General features: G+C 39.7%; 1 protein-coding gene across 11 annotated transcripts in view; it reads left to right on the top strand.

Annotated features, from left to right (window-relative positions):
• Window positions 1-19830, top strand: part of CHD2 (chromodomain helicase DNA binding protein 2) — a 93036-nt gene that overhangs the window by 15676 nt on the left and 57530 nt on the right. For 4 of the 11 annotated variants that reach the window (XM_074880311.1, XM_074880312.1, XM_074880315.1 and 1 more), the window contains exons 2-6: window positions 4618-4689; window positions 5385-5475; window positions 9663-9723; window positions 15276-18450; window positions 18786-18919. In XM_074880311.1, the coding sequence (XP_074736412.1) occupies window positions 18858-18919 (62 nt within the window). In that variant the 5' untranslated portion in view covers window positions 4618-4689; window positions 5385-5475; window positions 9663-9723; window positions 15276-18450; window positions 18786-18857. Of the gene's footprint in view, window positions 1-1537; window positions 1986-3625; window positions 3647-4617; window positions 4690-5384; window positions 5476-9662; window positions 9724-15275; window positions 18455-18785; window positions 18920-19830 lie in introns of those variants that run through there. The other 7 variants (XM_074880318.1, XM_074880309.1, XM_074880323.1 and 4 more) reach the window with 6 other exon arrangements.

The following is a 19830-nucleotide window of genomic DNA, read 5'->3' as shown; positions in this document are numbered from 1 at the left end:
ATCATTTTTCCTCAGGGATGTTAAGTGATTGTTTTCAGCTGACCAGCTATTCTGCTGAGCTGGGTCGTAGAAAAGCCAGATCACTGCTAAAGCCCAACTGCATGATTTCAAGTGCCAGACTAGTTCCTGAGACCTTCTGTAATAATTTTTAAGCAGTTGATTTAATTGCTGCCACAACTACCCACATCATTAGTATAAAAAAGGAAGAATGGAACACCTTTCTCTCTGCTTTTAATGGAGTAAGCTGTGCAAATAAGAGGAGAAAGGCATGCGTATAACTCAAAGTGACTGCTGAAGTATGTAAATATTAATTATGTTCTGTCATGTTTGCTGGGTGTGCCTCTTGCAGAGGAACATCAAAACTGACTGGCCAAGGACAGGCATTTATGACAGTGACCAAGAATGTGGGGGATGCCCCTCTTATCATGCTGATATCTGAAGTGGTTTCCATGGCAGTAGTCAAAATAGGAGACAGTGTCCTGGTGAGGTTGGCATACAAGCCAGTTTCTATGGTTTTGGCTAAAAAAAGCACCTGGTTTTACTTGGGTGTCTGTGGTGTTTTTGAGAGGTATTAAGGAGGACTGGGATTGATGCTGCGGACAGCAAGGCGATGTGGTTGCTCTGGCTCTTCCTGCCAGCGGGGCTTGGGAGCAGGTTGAGGATGTACAACATGGAGGAAGCCCAGAGCAGTTGGCTGCTCTCGGATCAAGAGCAAAGGTTTTTGTGGCACCACTTTTTGTGGTGAGGTGGAGCTGGTGCCCAGGCCTGGCTGGTGGGTGGGCTGTGCCAGGGCCCAGGCCGGGCTGCTGCGTCTCAAGGGCTGACGAGAGCAGAGGCGCTTTCTGTGGGAATGGCGGTTTCGGGTGCGACAGTAAACTGGGCCGTTAGGTGAGGGGTTCTTAACAAGCCAAGTTAGGGGGTTTGAACCTCACTGTGGGTCGGCGCGGGCTGACGAGGGGCGCCCTGGGCGGGCTGAGGTACGAAGAGATTCCTGAGGCGTGGGCTAGAAGAGAAGGCGGCGCTCAGACCAAGCGGGGTCAGGGCTGAGATGAGGCAGGGTGGAGCTGGGGACGCCCCGGCCAGGTGGGGTGGGGTGGGGAGGGGGTGGCGGCAGGGCCCAGGGCCGCCGGCGGGGCGGGCGCTCCGAGCGAGCTCCCCTCCGCCCCCCTCCCCGAGGGGAGTCTTGTGCGGACGGGGCGCGAGCCCGCGGCGGGCGGGGCCCGGGCGTGAGGGGGCGGGCGGGAGCCAATGGGGAGCGGCCGGCGGCGGTCGCTGAGGCGGTGCGCGCGGCCAATGGGAGGCCGCGGCCGCGGTGCGCGCGGGCCCGGGGTGGGGAGGTCGAAGGAGGGCGCGGCGCGGCCAATGGGAGCGGTGCGCGCGCTCGGGCCTGGCGGGGAGGGCGCGGCGCGGCCAATGGGGAGCGGGGAGCGGCGCGCGCGCAGCCGGGGGCGGGGCCTCTGTGTGTGTGTGTGGGGGGGTGTGTGTCTGTGGTGGGGGGGGCGCTGCGCGCGGTCGGTAGGGGGCAGGGGCGCGGGCCCGCCCCTTCCTCGCCGCAGTGAGTAGTGAGCGGCGGCCATGTTGTGCGGGGGGGAGGGGAGGAAGGAGTTGAGAGGAGACGGGAGAGACTCTCTCTCACACACGGCACAAGATGGCCGGGGAAGCAGCCGCAGCTGCAGCCGGGCTCCCGGGCGCTCTCCCCGCCGCTCGGAGCGGGGAGGCCCGGCGAGCGCCCCGGGTGCCGGTCTCGGGGGCTAAGTCGGGCCCGGCACTCTGGGGGTTCCGGGGCGACGGAGGGCGGCGAGCCGGGCTGCCGTGCGGGGCTGCCGACGGGCGAAGGGCAATGGCGGCGGGCTCCAGAGCTCTGCCCGCGCCTCTCCCTCGCCGGGCGGGCGCGGGGCCGTCCTTCACCGCGGGCAAGGCGAAGAGGGGAGCAGCGCCCCGTTCTCGGGGCCCCCGTTGCCTGCCAGCGGGCTACTCTTCGCTGGGTAAGTGCCTGAGTCTCCTCGCTTCTCATTGTCCTTTGTCCTTGGGAGGAAAAACAAAATGTCCTTGGAGCCGGGAGGGGGAGGGGGCGCCTGCCTCTCCCTGCCCCCCCTCGCCGCTCCCTCAGGGGAGCCTTGGAGACCCCCGTTCGTCTCTGTGACCCTTTTTGGGTGAGGGGGGAGCCGCGCAGTTCAGGGAGGGAGCGGCGGGAGAAGGGGTGCCGCAGAGGGAGCCCAGCTCGGCGACCGCCCCGGTGACACTCGGCTCCCGGGCTGCAGAGCGCTCCCCCTCCCCCTGCTCATGCAGCACCGAGGGGGCTCCGCGCACCCCGTCCCCCAATGCAGCACGGAGGATGGGGGCAGCTGCAGACGGGTTCCCCAGTGCAGCACTGAGGAAAGGGGGGGCTGCAGACCTGTTCCCCTCTAGTGCAGCATGGAAGGGGGGCATCTGCAAACCAGCTTATAACTCCAATGCAGCAGTAAAGGGAGGGGGGGAGAGGTGAAGCCTGTACGACATCATCAGTTAAATGTTTAGCCCCAAGCCCGTATCTGTTTAAAGAGCATTTGTTGCCCATTGCTGTTCAGATGAGGATATGTTTTCGTAGTTTGTAAGAACAAAGACGCCATGTCCTTTTCTCTTAAAAATAAAACTTGGTGTTTTTTTTGTGGGGTGTTGGCTTTTAACTCTTTCTAAACCACCAAGAAAAAACAGGCTGCGGATGAGACAGCTTAGTACTTTACTGAAACAATAGATAGAAATTTACTTCACTTGAAAAACAGCAGTTCACGTGCAGAACTTTAAAGAAAACTCTTAAGAATTACGTGCAATATGATTTTGCAATTAAAACGGCGATACAAAAACTTAAAAGCTTAAAAAAAACAAAGCTCGGTCATACCAAGTCTACAGTTTAAAGTTGGCGAAATACTACAGTTGTGATTTAGACGACACTATAAGAAAAGGTAGTTACTTAAAAACGAATTACGTGGTAAGGAAACGAATAGGTTTGTGACATTAAAAGCTTTTAAAAAGCATTTATTGGGTCAGTTTTCAGTATTCAGTTTATGCATTTTTCAGGGAGCTTGCAGTCATTTTTGTTTACGTAGCATTTTTAACGTTGTTTCGATGGTTAATAATTTAGAAGTTGTACAACACCTATTGGAAGTCTTTCTAAAAATGCGAGTTTAAATGGAATGCTTGTTTGTTTTGCGTTGGCTCGCATTCAGCAATTACCAATTTAAGGGTAAAATTGTAATTCCAAATGTATAAAAAGTCACTGTAGTGTAGAGCAAGAGGTAAATATTAAGAACTTTAGTTTTAATTGGAGATTGTGTATAACCATATTTGTTGGATTTATCCGGTGGGCACTTGTACAGGATTATAAAACTCCGGGCAGGTTTTAAATATCGCAGTTTGAGGTAAATCTACATTTTCGGTACTTCCTCAGCAAATACGAATCTATCATTACAACAATGAAAGTTGACTTTTTTTTAAAATATAAATACAAGTTTCAGCAACCATTGGACTTCTATCACCTTTATGCAAAGTGTTTGGTATCTTTATTTTAGATTTGGATTATGGTGGTTTTATAACCCCAGCAACAGTTCTGCAGTGTAGAACAGGTTCTGACATACCCACTTTGCTGAAAAGAAAGTTCTAGCTTTAGGTGGGTGTCTGCTGTAATTTTTTTTAAAAATAAATTAGGGGATAATTTTTTTAAATAGCTTTGACTTGTTTCTTTCAGTTACCGAAAAATAAAATAACAGCTAAGTGTCTCTGAAAAGAAATTAATCTTAATTCTTAATATATTTAATGGTTCTGCGTTTTTGTATATATAAGGTGTAGGATTTTTAATTTAGACATGTTTTAATGTAACATTAAAATGTTTTTTAAATGACCCACATTTACAGAATGATTCCAGACTTCTAGAGTATGAAAGTGGTGATAAATATAACTGCTGCAAAATAAAATGTTAAGCCTTTTCACAAAAGGCGAAAAAGTTGGCTAGAGGTAGTGCAAATATGGTGTTCCTTGTGTTAAAGAGCATAGTTTGGGATCTGATTAAAGGTTAAGAAGCTGAAAGCTTTAAAACTGTATTCTGAAGGGCAAAAAAAGGTATCTTTTTTTGGGGAGATCAAGTAACTTGCGACTTAAAATTCTGAGAAGCTGATGACAGAAGCCATTTTAAAATTACTTTGCTATCACTGTAGGTTTTATTTAATTTTGCATAGCCTACTTCTAAAGACTTCAATGTGGAAAAAAAGTACAAGGGCTGAGAGGTATTGTGTGATAAATTACTCTTAAGAAAAAAACTTAAATTGGCTAGACATTGGATCTTTAAGTCATCCAAAATTAAGTAATGGGAGACAGAAGAGCAGATTGCAGTTATTCATGCAAAAATCTAGATCATGCATGTTGTATGTCAGTCACTCTTCATCTCCAGTGTTTTTCTTCAGCCAAGTATGTACAGGCACCCGTACTTTTATTTTTAGAGTTGAGTTCTAAAGATACAGTTACTGCTATCATAAGTTTTTCCTAACTTAATAATTATCTAAAGATCAATAAATTTCAAGCATCTGACTTGTTCTGCTCTTCTAAAGCAAAATGTTGAAAATTTCCATACTTTCTTTTTTTTAGGTAGAATTCCATGAACAATACCTTATTTCCTGACTGGCTTCCAGAAGAATCGTTCATACCTTACTTTCTTAGGTAAGAGTGGTTATAACTTGTGGTAGTATGTTCATTTCCTTGTTATTTTTTGATCTTGGGATTTGCCTTTTTGCTACTGTGCAGACAGGAAGAAAAAAATCTTATTTTTAAATTGACGGGGACACATTTTATAAATTATCTCGTCTTCCTAAAAGCTTTTTTTTGCAGATATGGGTAGACTGTCTTAAAATAATGTGAAGTTTGTGCTGCTACTTCTGTATAAATTTTAGTCTACTAAGGCTATTTAAGTGGATTGTTAGTTTTTTATATATGTATATACATACATATGCATTGTATTTGGTGGGAAATGACAGTATTTTCATATAAACCCAGAAGTTCAGTATGTCCCATTTCACCAGTGAAAACGTGCATTGAACTTTAGAAATTGTTTGGTTTTTGTATTAAATGAATTTGTAGCATTAAAGAATTTGTATATGACAGTAATAACCTTAGACTTCAGGTATTCATACAGAAGGAGATTTTTGGGGCCTGTTTCTCGTTTTTGGAGACCTGAAATGCTAATGCTTGGCAAGGATAGAATATTACACTTTTGTACTGTATGTAAAATTTTTATTAATAATAAGATGCCTTATGTGTTTTGAAAAAATTTATATCACTCATGAGCACTAGAATTGTAGGTAAAACTTCTACCTTTGTTTTCAGACAAACCTGGTTTTGTTTTTTTTTCTTTAAAGGGTATTTCTGGATATTGTTCTTCCTTCCAAAGATTCAGATGGCTGGTTGGGTAAAAGACTTTGAGCAAAACTCTGTGCTGTGCATACCCAGGTATGTTATACTGTATTGTGTGGGGTTTTTATTATTCTGGAAGTTTTTTTTTTTATGCAAAATAAACATTGAACATTGCAGCTACAGTGTTTTACCTTGTTGAATTTTCTTGCAAGTTTTAGTACATTTGAAAACTGTTAGTACGTACTAAATACAGTAATGCTAATGTCTGCTTGCACATCTTCTAAGATTTTTTTTTTGGGTCACTCATAAATAAGACTTTTTTTAAGAATCTGAAATGACCATGTCAACATGTTGTAAAATAAAGCTGTGCTTATGAGGATTGCCATCTCTAAGGGACATTCAGTCTAATCGAACTTCAGAAATGCTTTTCCTTCAGTTCAAGGTATTAAGGTATTGGTTCCCTTAGCAAGTGACACTCAGAAGCTTTTCTTTTCCAACAAATTGTTTTCATACAACAAACTTAGAAATTCTCTTTTCAGTGTAAATTTTACTTGAAAAGCCTAAACCTGTACCCAGTCGGTATGAAGTATCTTGCTGTCCTTCTTGCAGTATAAACAAATCGGCTTTCTAATGTTTGATTTTTTTTTTTTTTTTTTACACTTTAAGGTTCTGCATTTAGAGACAGAGTAACATGTTATATTTGAGTCATGCTTTCACCGCTGTGTAATTAAAAGTTGGGGATCTTGTTTGCCTGTCTTAACTGGTTCCTTTTCACAGCTTACCATGCTAATGTCCTTCAATACATATTCAGGACCTCAAAGCGTAAGGCGTCTTCATGAAGACATGTGTATCAGCATTCTCAAAAATACTCTTGATAATTTATTTTTTAAAATTGCATAATTTATCATGATAACTTAGAAATACAGATCTTGTGAAGCCCTACCTGAGTGCAGCTGTTCTCTTTGGCTTGGATAAAGGCTTTAGCCTGGTCATATAAGAGAAGTCATACACCGATTTTTGCATAAGCTTTTTAAAAATGTCTCTTTAGGTTGCAGTAAGCCACTGCTAATATGCAAGGCAGAATCCAAATAATATTTATAGATAATAGACATGTACCATACAGCATGGATGTCCAGCAACAAAACACAGCTAACGAACAAGGCTGTTGGGTATGTTCTAGAACTTCATTGTGTAACTGTCTGATACGAAGTTTGAGAATTAGAAGTTTGTATTAGAAATGGTCTGGTACCTTGAGAAGAACAGCAGAACATACTTGAAATCCCACATGAATTTTCAATTTAGAGGGTCAAAATCACAAGATTTTGCCCAGTCTATTACAATGAAGGCAAGAGTAGCTTGATTCACATAAAAGTCTGGTAATGATGGGACTGAACTTGTCTCAAGACTTGCATTCCTAATGTTAAATCCTTAAATGTCTAAAGTTGCAACTTTTGATTCACCTGCTCTTAAAAATAATTTAAAAATAGTGTGCTCAAGAGCAGAGTCATCTTGACTGACCTGAGCATTTTATGATGAATATGAAATTGAGCACTTTGATCTTAATGTTCTTACATATTTTCTATCATCATCAAGCTGGTTGTGCTGGACAGATATTATAATAAAAAGAGTTTTAAATGTCCCTTGTTACTTTTGTGAGCTCTTTGGAGCTGTCTTTTCTTGCAAGAACAACATGTTTTCATCTAGTAAATGGCAGCTTGATCTTTAGGTTAGGTAGACCTCAGTAAGCTAGATGCACACTAATAGGGACTTGAGGAAAGTTTTTAAGTTCATGACCACGGTGGAGCACACTAAGGAGGATTGATGAGGTCAGAATAATGTTCTCTTGTTGAGTCTTAATAACTTTTTCAGTAGAGGAAACTGTTGCTCTGTGGTGATACAAAGCCATGTTAAGTATTTTCATAGAACTAATTTGTAGCATTGGCATCTTATATAGAGAAACATTGTTGTAGTTGCCGAAATACTTCCTTAATTTATTCTAAAAAATAATCTGGTGTCAGGTAAATAGCTTTAAAGTGCCTGACCTCCCCTCACGCTGTAAAAGGAGGTACGCTTTCCTGATTCTTGGAGCTAGCAGTGCCAGTCTTTTGGTGAAGGAGTCATGGACCTATGATGCGAGGCATGTTTTATGTGGCTTAGGCCATACTGTACTTATGACACCTCGTTCTAGAATTTAAAAATAAATATAAGCCACAACTACAAGACTACCTAAAAATATTAAATCCATGTTTATTTTTAAATAGGGAATGGATTTTTTTAATCACATGAGGGCTACCACAATTAATGTGAGTAGTCTGACTAAAAGATTTTTAGTTTGACATTTATTAATGTGAAAAAGGAAATACAGGTGTTCATCTGAAAGTCTTAATTTTTTTCAGTTGAAACTTTTATTTACTAGCTCTAGTTCATGGCTCTTGGCATAAACCTTCAGCTTTTCTGGTGCAGTCTATAGTTTGGGAGTGAATGTGTTCTGGATATTAAAATTCAAAACCTCAAAATACAGTGGTATATTTTATAATGGTGGAAAAATGATCATTTGGGTGGCCTTACGAATGAAATGTACTATGTTGTTAACATCTTGGTGCTGTTTTTACAAAACTCAATTATTTGGTTCATCCGTTCACTTCAGAGTAGAGAAGTTTCATTACTACTAAGTGATACCACCCTGACAAATATTACATTCCTTTTGCAAAATCTTGCTGAGATTAGAATGTGGTCTGATCAAGTGAGTAACTTTTTCAGTAGAGGAAGCTGTTCCTCTGTGGTGATACAAAGTCATATTAAGTATTCTCATTACAGTTTCTGTGAAATTACCATAACTGGATGCTAACTCTAGAATTAAAGAAAACAGGGATGAACTTGAATGCAGATGATGTATGTTTAGCTGTGCTGTAAATTATTAAAAATAGCTGGGAGCTGTAAGTTGAAAATCTTTCAATCATTGACTTTACCTAGTCTTCATATATTAGATCGTAGTTTCTAAGTGGCTTTTTTTGAGTGAAATGGTACATATAAGACAGAAAACGATTTAAAGGGCATAAGTAAACCTCTTTACCTAGTTTATTTCTTGTGCTTTGCATGACTGATAGATGCCTCTTGGATGATCAAAGTGGAGCAACCATGTTGTGTTTCTTCTATGAAGTGCCCATCCACCATTTTAGAAGTACTTCAGTTTTGTACTTCCATTTAATAGCAGCTGTGGATCACACCTAAATCCATGTTTTAAACCTCTAAATTTCATGTTCATTTGGGTATTCTACATGTTTGTGCCAGTTTACTAATGTAACTTTTTATCATTTCTGCTTTCTAAAAGGATCTTTTTCCATATTAATCATTTCAAGTAAATTATATCAACAAAGAAACTACAATTCTGTCATCACAGCTTGCTTTCTACACATCTGAGTAACTATGAATGTGAAGAGAATTTAGAAAACTGTAGAAAATTATGCGCAGTATGCTATCACTGAATAGGTTCATTAATTATTACATATTTAGGGTTATATTCCAATATAAGTAGATCCTGAAAGATCACAACAAAAGCAGTTTGCTTGTCGATGTTAGGTGGATAACTTGTATGGCTTATGATAATGGATGACTTGATTCAGTTGAAATTTATAGGGGAAAAAAGGGTTCATGACTTGTTTTAGAGTTTTAGGTCTTACTTTAATCTTACCTCTGCTTAAGGAGATGTTGGTTAAAAGTTTATTGATGTGGGTTGCCAATAAGTGTTTTCAAAGTTGAGTTCTCAAATTTGGACCTTGCCCATATGCAGATAACTTTGAGATATAGAGAAGATAATCTGTTCTGTATCAGTGTGTTAAATAATTCACTGCATCTAGCTGATGCGACCTCTCAGTAAAATGAGTATTTTATTTATTTTTATGTGAAGGACAGATCATTTAGTTTAGACATACTTGATGCCCAATTGATCTTTTCCAAAAATTTCAAAAAATTTTTTTGTTGTTGTTGCTTTTTTTTCAAGGGATTTGCCTACAGGATGGTGTCTGAATTTCTTGTGTGATTTGCCCAGGTTCTTCAATAGCAGGTTGCCTAGTGATACTTCAGGTTTTTTTATAAAAATGTCTTTTGTACTGTATGCTGTGATCTGCTGAAAATGTTTGGGGTTTTTTTTCATGTTAGGATAGGGTTTTTGTAATACTCCTGGGCTAGTGCTCTGGTCTTCTAGATCCTTAAGTGTTTTGTGGATGTTTGTGTTTGTTTTTTTTTTTTAAATTCAAGTGTTTAATATATCATTTTCCCTACAGATGTGTTGAGGAATTGATTTACTCACTGTAAGCAAAATAACTGCTCTTGGTTGAAGCACTGGTAAGTTGTAATTCCTAATAACATTTACTTTTTAGCTTTAAACCCTGCCCCCCCCCCCCCCCCCCCCAAACAGACATGGCTCTAATGTTTAACTTGCTGAAGTTTTTGGCTGAATACATCCTGAAGTTTTTTGCAGTGTGTCTGTGTGTGCGTGTGTGTTTCTAGAAGGCTCAGAAGGACCACAGGATCATTCTTGCTGGGCTCATAGGAAATGAAGCTATACTTGGATAGTACCCTCAACCTGTCTCGCTGGAGAACAGCTTTCATACCTAGTTGTAGTTCTTTGATCGTCTTCTTCTCAACTCCATATTTCGTTGAGAACTATTAAATTGTAGATTTGCTTGTCCAAAAGGGTTTGGTACGCAAACATTTGTCTCTACAGAGAAGTACTACACATAATTTGGATACCAAATGGTGTGGAACGTATCATAGCAGGAAGAACTTGTCCTACAAGCATCTCATGTTGTCCTTTTATGCTTCTGTCAGGATGAGTGAGAGTCTTTGAGCAGATAGTGACTGTCATCTGTTCTGTGATTGTTCTGTTTCTGTTCCTCATTCATAAAGCTTCAGCTTTGCAGAACACGGTATGTAATGCTGATACAGTTTTCCTGTATTAAACTGCTAGCTGATAGACTTCATTTAGGAATCATTCCTCATATAGTCAAAAGGCAAAATTGGCAGGCTTGAGTAGAAAAATTCATTCAGTTCTATACTGGATGAATATGGGGATAGGATTTTCTCCCAGTTTCCTTAACTAAAAGCAGTTTGGTCTTGATGACCTTTTGCTGTGTCTGGTACATTCTGTGACTCTTGGGAGTTGTGTCTGAAAAGACCCAAGTCCTTTTGTCTTCCTGTCTGCTTAAAATTCAGACTCCTTGATTCTACATTTTTAACTAGGGCATCCATTGCATTTTGTGTACATGAATTAACTTTTTTTTTCTCAGTGGGAAGCTCTATTCCTGTAGAACTATGCTTTGGATTATATGCTTTTCTTTAAAAGAGACAGTTTCTTGGAGACAGTTCTTTCAGCACGACATGCTACCTGATTGAGTAATGTCTGTCTTAGACTGCAGACAGCTTGAGAAAATGTTGTTCCAAGATGCAAATATTCTCTCAGTGGATAGATGGTAGTGATTTTTCACTGTCCAATGGCTATGTATGTTAGCAGAGACCTTCAGCAACCATGCTTGCCTTGAACAAGCTGCCATCGATGCTGGCTCAGGTACTAGAAAAGCAGCCGCTCCCTGTTTGTATTCCAAAGTCCCGTGCTTTCTTCTGATCTACTCACGTGATGTGGAGACTAATGTAGAGCTCTTCTGAAAGGAGAAAGCAGTTTGTGGGGATAAGGTGCAAGCCTCGCTAGGCCATGTTATCGTGGCCTTGTGCTGCTTTTAGGTACAATTCATTTTGAACCAATTTTATCACTGAGTTTTCAGTTGTGAAGCAAAACAGTAGAATTGAGGAACTTTAAGGAATTCAGTTCTTACTGGGCATACATGTGCTCAGTTTTGGTGATCTTTGATTAATGTTTCATTTTTTCTACTACTGTGTTCTGTAAGTTTTATTTGTTCTTCCAGAAGTCTTAAGCTACTCTTTACACTGCACGTATGTGTAGAACAGCATATTTCTTGCTATGCTAGAAGTAAATGTTACTCCTTCCAACTATTCCTCAAAACTCTTCCTGCTGTCGAACGTTGCCTTTTTTTTCCCCAATCACCTGCTGTAATCTCTAAACATGTGACTTGTTTCATTTTTATATTAATCTTCATCTGTTTCCTACCTCTTCCTGTGAGCATTTTTTCTGTTTTTCTCTCATTGGATTGTAAGTTAGCCGTTGTCAGATCTGATTTCTTGAGCAGAAATTTGGCTTTTCAGTTACACATGGAGTAATTCTTCTATCCTTTTCTGTTTTATAATCCTTACCTAAAGCAAGGAGTGAATGTGAAACTCTTAATTGACTTAAAGAAACAGATGCCTTTAGAAGAAGTTGCTTCAAAATGCATTTGTAATCACATCCAAATGTATGGATCTTTAAAGATCTAGTATTACCCTCTCTGGTTAACATAGATAATGTTTAATTGAAGCACTGATTTATTTTTTTTAGTAGAAGGGGGAAAATACTTGAAAACACCAGGAGCTTTATTGAAGTTGGCATACTTTGCTTAATGCAATAAAATTTATTATTTAAAAATAGTCCCTACAAAAGAGTGCATTTCTGAGTAAAGTCACATCTTACCCGAAATTAATTTCTAAATCAGAGAAACATGGCAAACAGCCTTTCTTAGCTAAAAATACCTGATCCTACATAAATTGTGCTTTTACTGCTTGTGCTTACTTGAACATCTAATAGCAGTGAAAGCAGACTTAGGACTGTCAGGAGTACTTAGTTACTTTTTGGAGGTTGAACAGAACATTCGGAGATTGAACAGAAGTTATGGACTTTAGATGTCAATAAAGGGCACGTCTGCTTTTTCCTCTAGTGTAAAAGTTACCAGAGTATGTGTCTTTGAGAATAAAATCTTGCTTTAATGAACTTTGAAGTGTAGAACTTCAGGTTTGGTTTGCTCAGAACCTCATTCTGTCCATTCAGCTCCCTCTGTTGGAGTGAATTCCCTTTACTACCAGTATGTCACCTCATTTTTAAGTTTAAGCTTCGGAGTATGAGAAATTTCACTCTGGAAAACTTTGTAGATGTGTCTTACGCACTTGCGCTGATGCACGGGTGTTTTACATGTTGTTACTGGCCTTCAGTCTCATACTTAAACACAAGGGTTCAGTAGACATGAAATTGCTGAGGCCATGGTTTTGGCCATAAGGGTTGTCTTTAATTGCTGTGGTCTCTTAATAGGTAGAGCAGCAAATGATTAATTGCAAAAAACTGAAGAGAAAAACTTTGTAAACTCAGATGTTGTAAAACTTTTGCCTTAAACCTTTAGGTATGGTTGTGAATGGTTTCTGTCCGTTGATTCAGAGTGTCATTATGTTACCAGTGATTTGGAGGAAACTTTGAAAGTATTACATGACTACCTAGGTCCCTTATTTATCACAACCAAAATACTGTATTTGGAAACAAATACAGTAAATTGTAGGTAATAGAAATGTGAAAAATGGGATGATGCCTAACTGATGTTGCAGAAGGGATGAAATATGTAATCTAACTAAAAATTGGGCTGTTCAGTGTCTTTAAGTGTAGGATCACTGCATATGTGTTGGTGGAGAAAGAGTGTATTTTGCAACATCATTGAAATTTCTTAGTAAAATGTGCCTTAATTCATAAGTAAACAAATGCTGTGAAATCTTTTTTAAAGCAAATGTAGATTTCACATGAAAAAGTGTACAGATGGCTATTAATATTTTGGCCATTACTATGGCATCTTTTTGATGTATGAATAACTTTAGAACAAGGGCTGTTGTAGCATGTTCTTAGTTGTTATATATCATCAGTTCCGTTTACTGCTAATTATTTTACAAGGTCAAGAGAAGAGATTAAAACGAATGTGGTGGGGTTTTTTGCGGAGTTTTTGGTACAGCCACATGTAGGTGAACCTAGTAGGGAAACTTGCCCTTAAATTGGTTTTGGCAGATCTCATTAGTGTCTTAAGGCAACAGGCTAACCCAACTGAAAAGGGCCTTTCAAGGTTGAATAATATGTGACTAAATTATATTTTTGAGAGGTGGGGAAAGCTGATGCCAGTAATTAAATTTTGTTATGTTAAGCTTCTTACAATAACTATAAAAATTATTTTAACGGTCTTATTTATGGGGTTCCCACTGTGTTCAAGTTAGTACTTCTGAATATTTGATTGTGACAATAATGGACGACTTTGATGGTTTATTTTTCATGTTTTGGTACCTTGGTCAAAGCATTAGCATTAAAAATTATTCAAAGTTCTAATTTATTTTCAAATGCCTAAATGGATTTGAAATTAGGCTAGTATACCAATAAGAACTAAAAAAAACCCAACCCCAAAACAACCCCAAAAACCTGTTTATTCAGTTTAGTGTGGGGAGAAAAAAAAAAACTTCAAAATAGATAATCTAATTCCTGGCTTATCTGAGGAAGAGTAGAATTCTTGAAACAAAGAATTTTCTGCAAACTTGAGTGTTCAATTTCTGGTTCTGGAAATGAAGATCCTGTGGTTGAATACTATTTGAACTATGCACGTTGCACAATGAAGAGTGAATTACCAGATCCTGTGTTCCACTTCTCTGTGCTGTGCTGCTTTTCCATTGTATTTAAAACAAGGAAGTCTACAGAGGAATATAGAACAGGACATATGGGCAGTTGTGAAAGTCTGAGGCTTGTTGGACTGGTTCCATTGCTCTTTGCTCTAACTGGTTATTTTGAAATGAGAATGGGGAAACTGGAATGATGAGACAGAGACCACTAGATGGCTCCACTGATTTTTGCTGTACTGTGGGCAGTTTCTGCACCACTTGTGAGAATCTTCCCAGGATTATCAGGGGAACAACATAGTGGTGGAGTTGGCTTTCATACTAAAATGAGGTTAAGGCTATACACATTCAAAAGAATAAATTGTCGTTGGAGTGCAGATACTCAAAATCATGAAGACATTTTAAAACCTTTTTTGTATGTCAGTCTCTTCTACAGTTAGCATTGGTTTTAAAATGATGTTCTTAACACTTAGTAACTTCCTGTACCTGATTTTTGCACGGTAGGAGGAGCTGTATTTTTTTTTAAGTACATGAGCTTATTTTCTTGGAAGAAAATGTAAAGATGGGGATGTTTGGTTTGTGTTTATCCATGTGGAAGTCATTGATCTGTTTGGTTTGTCACTCACCTGTGGGCTTGGTCGCTGTTATAGGAAGAGTAAAGTTGGAATATGGATCAGGAGTAGTACAGTGGTCTTGCTAAAGTCAACTAGTGTAACTTTTTACCATTTTCATGTGACTTCTGACACATCCTTTCCCACCAGTAACTAAACCAGTCATTCTGTTTAAGTGTGTGTTTGCTGTTGCGCTGTATGTCTTTCATGAACTGGAAAACTGGGTTAAGATGGTGCAATGTCTTGTCCCCAGTCACCATCTTTATATAGGAAACCAGTTTTCATGCCTATTACATTGGTTTTGATGGATCTATGTCTTTGAAGAAAGGAGCAGGGACAGTACTTAAAAAATTTTGCTTACTGTAATAAACTTGGTTTTCCACTAAGCAGTGTCAGCTTTAGTAGATGGGTCAGTCCAATAAAGATGGTTGCCAGAGCAAATATCTCAGATTTCCCACTATTGATTTCTCTAGTGTTTTAACACTTTGGAGAAATTTCAGATGGAATTTATGGAGCCTGGGAAGGGTTCTTGAACTTCTGATCATTCCTCCCCTACTTTATAGTTTTGGTTAAAGTTTATATTTTTGACTCTTGAACTGATGATTTGACATTGTTCATGATAAAAGTAGATGTTCTGGAATGTGTGATACAGAGTGAAGCATCAGTTATATGTTTAAACTATCCTCAAGGTACAGTAGTTGAATGTCTTAGTTTAAAGATATGATCTGTATTCCAACAGCATTTTTCTTTTAATTTTCCATAAAGAATCCAATCAGATGAAGCGTGTCAAAAGGAGTCTACGAAATGAGACACCAAGATGGCAGTTCCACTGTTGATTGAGAGGTTGAGGAAATGGACTAATGCATGAGTGCTGTGATATGTCTGTCCAAGAAAAGGATGTTAAAGCGTGGAGTCTCGTGTTATTAAACCAGAGAAGATCTGGGTTGTGATCATCCTATCAAAATGGACTTTGCATTTGAATTAGGGGACCGTATCAGTGACTGTCCAGTGATGGATCTGTTTGAGGACTGGGTGGCAAAATTTTGCTCTCGGGTTGTGCATGCATAACAGGCAAATTCATTTGGTAAGAGATCTGTTGCTGTCCCTTTGGAGAAAATGTAATGTTTTTTTTAAGTGTCTTAATAAAAGGTTTTGGTTTCTTTCACACTTTGTGTTTGTCCTTTCTGGCTGAATATTTATTTTTTTTTTTATTGTGTTGATATTGAAGTGGGTTTTTGGTTGCTATTAAAGTGAGAAATATTGTAGCTGCTAAGCACTAAAGGAAAGGTAAAATTTTGTGCTATAGTTGATTTAAAATGTGGTTTTCATTTGCAAATTATGTTCACTTTGCCATGACTTCCAATGAATTTTTACTCGCTGGTTTGTTCATTCAGGTGCTTATGTTAGGGGTTTTTAGTACTTGGCCTATTGTCAGAGTACTTCTGCTGAACTTTCTGAAGTTATTTTAAGATGGAATTGATATCAATTGAAGGCTGGGCAAATATGACAATAAAGGAGTACTTGAATGTTTTGTCTTAACTTTTTTAGGTATGCTTCTTTGGTTGTATATGGGTACAGAAACTTTCAACAGATTTTCTGGATGACGTACTTCCTAAACAGTCTATTCGGTCTTAAAATTGTTCTGTACAAGTGTCCAATCTGCTTCACTGCTATTTAATGTAGACTTAGCTGCATGATCCTGTACCATGTATTTGATGAGAAATAATGGAGTTGTTTTTGATATTGCTACAGATGACATGTTAACCTTTACAAATGAATTTTAAAATGGTTCTAATGGTCAAAACCCCATTTTCTTTCAAGTTTCTTGTGGATCAAATAGTTAAACTGTAGCCACCTTCCTGTGTAGGTTTCACCTGAAATTCAGTTGTCTTTGTTTTGTGCTGGAGGGCCAAGTTGACAAACCTGGTACTGACATAACTTAGGTGTTTTCTTTTAAAAACAAAACACAAACAAAACTAAGCAAAACCCCACTGTGTTTTTAACCATTTGGTTTGCTCAGACTTCTGTGTAAATACCCATTTTTGCCATGATGAATTGTTCATACCTGTTTAGTCCAGCCATTTTGATGATACATGCTTGCTCAAGTTTGGTTTTGCCATGTATTATATGGTGTTGGATACTGGGACCAACCTAAAGGGATCTCCATTCAGATGAGTGGATTTTCTTAGTGTTACCCAAGATTGCTTGGAATGGTCTTGCATTGTGTTGTTTGGTTCTTGTAGTTAAGGTGCAGGGGTCTTCTGTAAATCAGTAAGGTGAAATTCTTTAAAATGGACAGTGGCAACAGAGCATTCCTACTCAAACCCCTTCATGTGGAAAGATGATGGGTTGTTGGAGGATGTGAATGGCAAGTGTGTGGAGGAGTTGACAGGGACTATCTTGGTTCTACTGGTAAAGTCGATGTTTTTGGGCTGTTGGGGTGCTGTGCCATGGATGTCCTCACAGAAACCCATTAGCCCCTTCCCTCCCAGCAGTCCCCCAGCATCTGATTTCACTGTCTTGTTGTGATGCTTACGAATATGTCAGATGTCCTTGCACTTTAAGGAGTCTGTTGCTTGTGGGAAGACAACTGTTAGTTGAAATACAAGTGGTTAGGGGATGCTTGGATCTCCTCCATTTCCTGTGATGCATCCCCTCGCTACTAGGATGTTGTACTTGAGATGGTGCTTGGTGTCCAGTTCTCCAGCTCGGCTATTAGATGGCTTTAAAATGCATTTGTTGTGTTAAAACCTGTTAATGAGCATTAATGGGTTAAGAAAGTGAATTAGAAATAACCCTTTTAATGGTGTCAGACTTATTTTACAGTAGTGCCTTGGCATAACTGATGAAAAGTGTGTTGCTGTTGGATTTTTGTTGTTGGGGAAAACCACTAGGGAGGCGCTGTCGAGCTGGAGGGGGTTCTCAGCAACGTGGGGCTTTCCTGGGAGCGTGTGATGCTTTTGTCCCAAGCTTTAAGTGCAAGTGTTGGGTGACGAATGGTGGAGCTATTGTCTGGGGATACTGCCACTGCATTGAAAAAAAGCTACCCCTCGGGTGGGGTGAGCCCCAAGGTGGGTTGTTGCTGGCTGCATGGCTGTTAGCTCCACTTCCATTCTTTCAAAATGGCTTGCAACAGCACCACTTCCTGTCCAGGGAGGAAGTAATTTTAGCCCAGGCACTGAAATATTTAGCAAATCTTTAAAACAAAAGGCACAAATTCCATTTCTTTCTGGTTTCAAAAGGGTGCCTGAGCCACATGGGGTTAAGGTGCCCCTTCAGCTGGGGTAGTTGGAAGAAGCTAGGGCTGTGGGGGTAGCAGGCACCCTTTAGGTGGAGGCTATCTCTTTTTTTGGTAGAAATGAAGGGGTGGGTCTATGGTACATCACCTGAGTTGTGGGGTAAATGTAGAGAGTGTCAATCAAAGGCAGAGCTCAGAGCTGGGAAGGAGCTCTAGATGGCGGCTGTGCCTTAGAGAGAGCGCGCTCAGCTCCGTGCCTTCCCCAACACTTTACGCAACTTTCCCTAACTTTCGGGCAGCCTCAGGGGGCCCCCACAGCCCCTTGCCTCTCCTAGGCACTAATCGGGGGCCGAGCGGACCTTTTTCGGGCAGAAAAGCAGCTTTTGAGGGCTCCCTTTTCGTGCCTTGCTGGAAAGAAGAAGCCGTGGAGAGAGCCCAGGTCGTTGTTTTTCCAGCTTAGAAGCCATGGCGTACCTCCATTTTTGTGCGCTCTCCTAATGAGCTTTTTCCCCCGGACATTTTTGTACTAATTATCGCTTCTTTTGCTTTATCGGCATCATATTTTTGGGATTAGAATATATATTTTTTTTCATTCTCTGAAATTCGTATTTTATCATTATAACTCTAAATATTTTGGATCTAATGTTTTTCCACTACCCGAAACTAATATCGACTTGGTCCTGGCGGCGGTGCATGGATCAGGTAGGTGAGCAATTAATAATAATAATTTTTAGATTTCTGCCGTTTTGAGTACTTTGATTTTCGACCGATTTGAGCTGTATTGGGATGACGCAATAAGATACAGAGATTATTTGCATCCAGTGTTACTTTGGGAAAGTTTGCAGGATGCTCCTCTACTGTGTTTATTCTCGGATTTTTCTTTTAAAAACGATTATTTGTTTTAAATCTCCGTTTTGCCGTGTTGATCAGTGTTGTGTATTGTTATAACAATATCATTGCAGCGTCAGGACTTTGTTCCTGATAATGAAAGCCAGTGAAACGAACTGGGACCTTACCTTTCTTTCAACTTTTGACAGTAAATACCTGGGCACAGGACTTCAAAGCAAACAGACACCCCTGACCCCCTCTTAATATTTAAGAATAAAAAGATGATGAGAAATAAGGACAAAAGCCAAGGAGAGGAGGGTTCAGTCCACAGCAATGCATCGAGGTATGATCTATCAACTTACTTTTTTTTTTTTTGTAAAACCTGTGAATACCCTGTTTACTTTGACAGCCTTGGGTTACTGTCAGTGCTTAATACAAAACATTTTATTGATTTTGCTTCCTTTTTAAGGAATGACCTTGAGATTGTTAGCATGCCACACCCTAATTTTTTTGGTAGCAATTTCTGAAAGTTGTGTTGTGACTTAAGGGCCCATGTCATAGTCAAAAGGTACTGTACCTTTATTCAGGGGAGCCCTTTCCTCTGTATTATGTTTTTCCAGCTTTTGAATTTCAGTTTTTAGGTTTTTTGTGCTGTGAAAAATGACCTTGTCGGTTTAGCCATTGCTGCATTGCACCATTTTACATACAAGGCAAATTTTTCTTTGAAGAATCTCAGAAGTCTAAACTTTAACTGAGGGCCATACAGAAGCCTGGTGTAGTAGTAAATTATAGTAAATAGGTACAAGAAAAAGTTACATGAATGAAAAAAACCTCATTTTAAAATATAAACTGGAAAGTGCCTGTTTGTCTGATACCCCTTACTTCAAATTTTATTTGAGGTTGTAGAACTTTGATACTGTTTAGGTATTTTCGAATATTTTTATACAATTTAACCAGACTTTCTCCTGTTGGTGATAGTATTTCATATTATAAAATATACACTGGGACTGTTAACAAGAGGCTCCAAATGCTTTGCTTGTTTGTTTAATGCATTTTTGCTGAGAGTGTTTTTATTTACTTTTGTTGAATAATGAGATTCTTTACAGATTTTTATAAACTTAACCTTGATGTGGGAAAAGTATGAAATACTGGAAATGTTTGTTTGCTAGGAATGCAGAAGTATAATTACTGAATTGCTGATTTTGTATTTAAAGGGTCGGCTTTTTTGAAAATTGGAAATTAAACTGCATTTTT

This window comes from Strix uralensis, chromosome 11 (genome assembly GCF_047716275.1).
Source record: "Strix uralensis isolate ZFMK-TIS-50842 chromosome 11, bStrUra1, whole genome shotgun sequence".
NCBI lineage: Eukaryota > Metazoa > Chordata > Aves > Strigiformes > Strigidae > Strix > Strix uralensis.
Note: the sequence above shows the minus strand (reverse complement) of the source record. Positions and strands in the feature narration are given on the sequence as shown.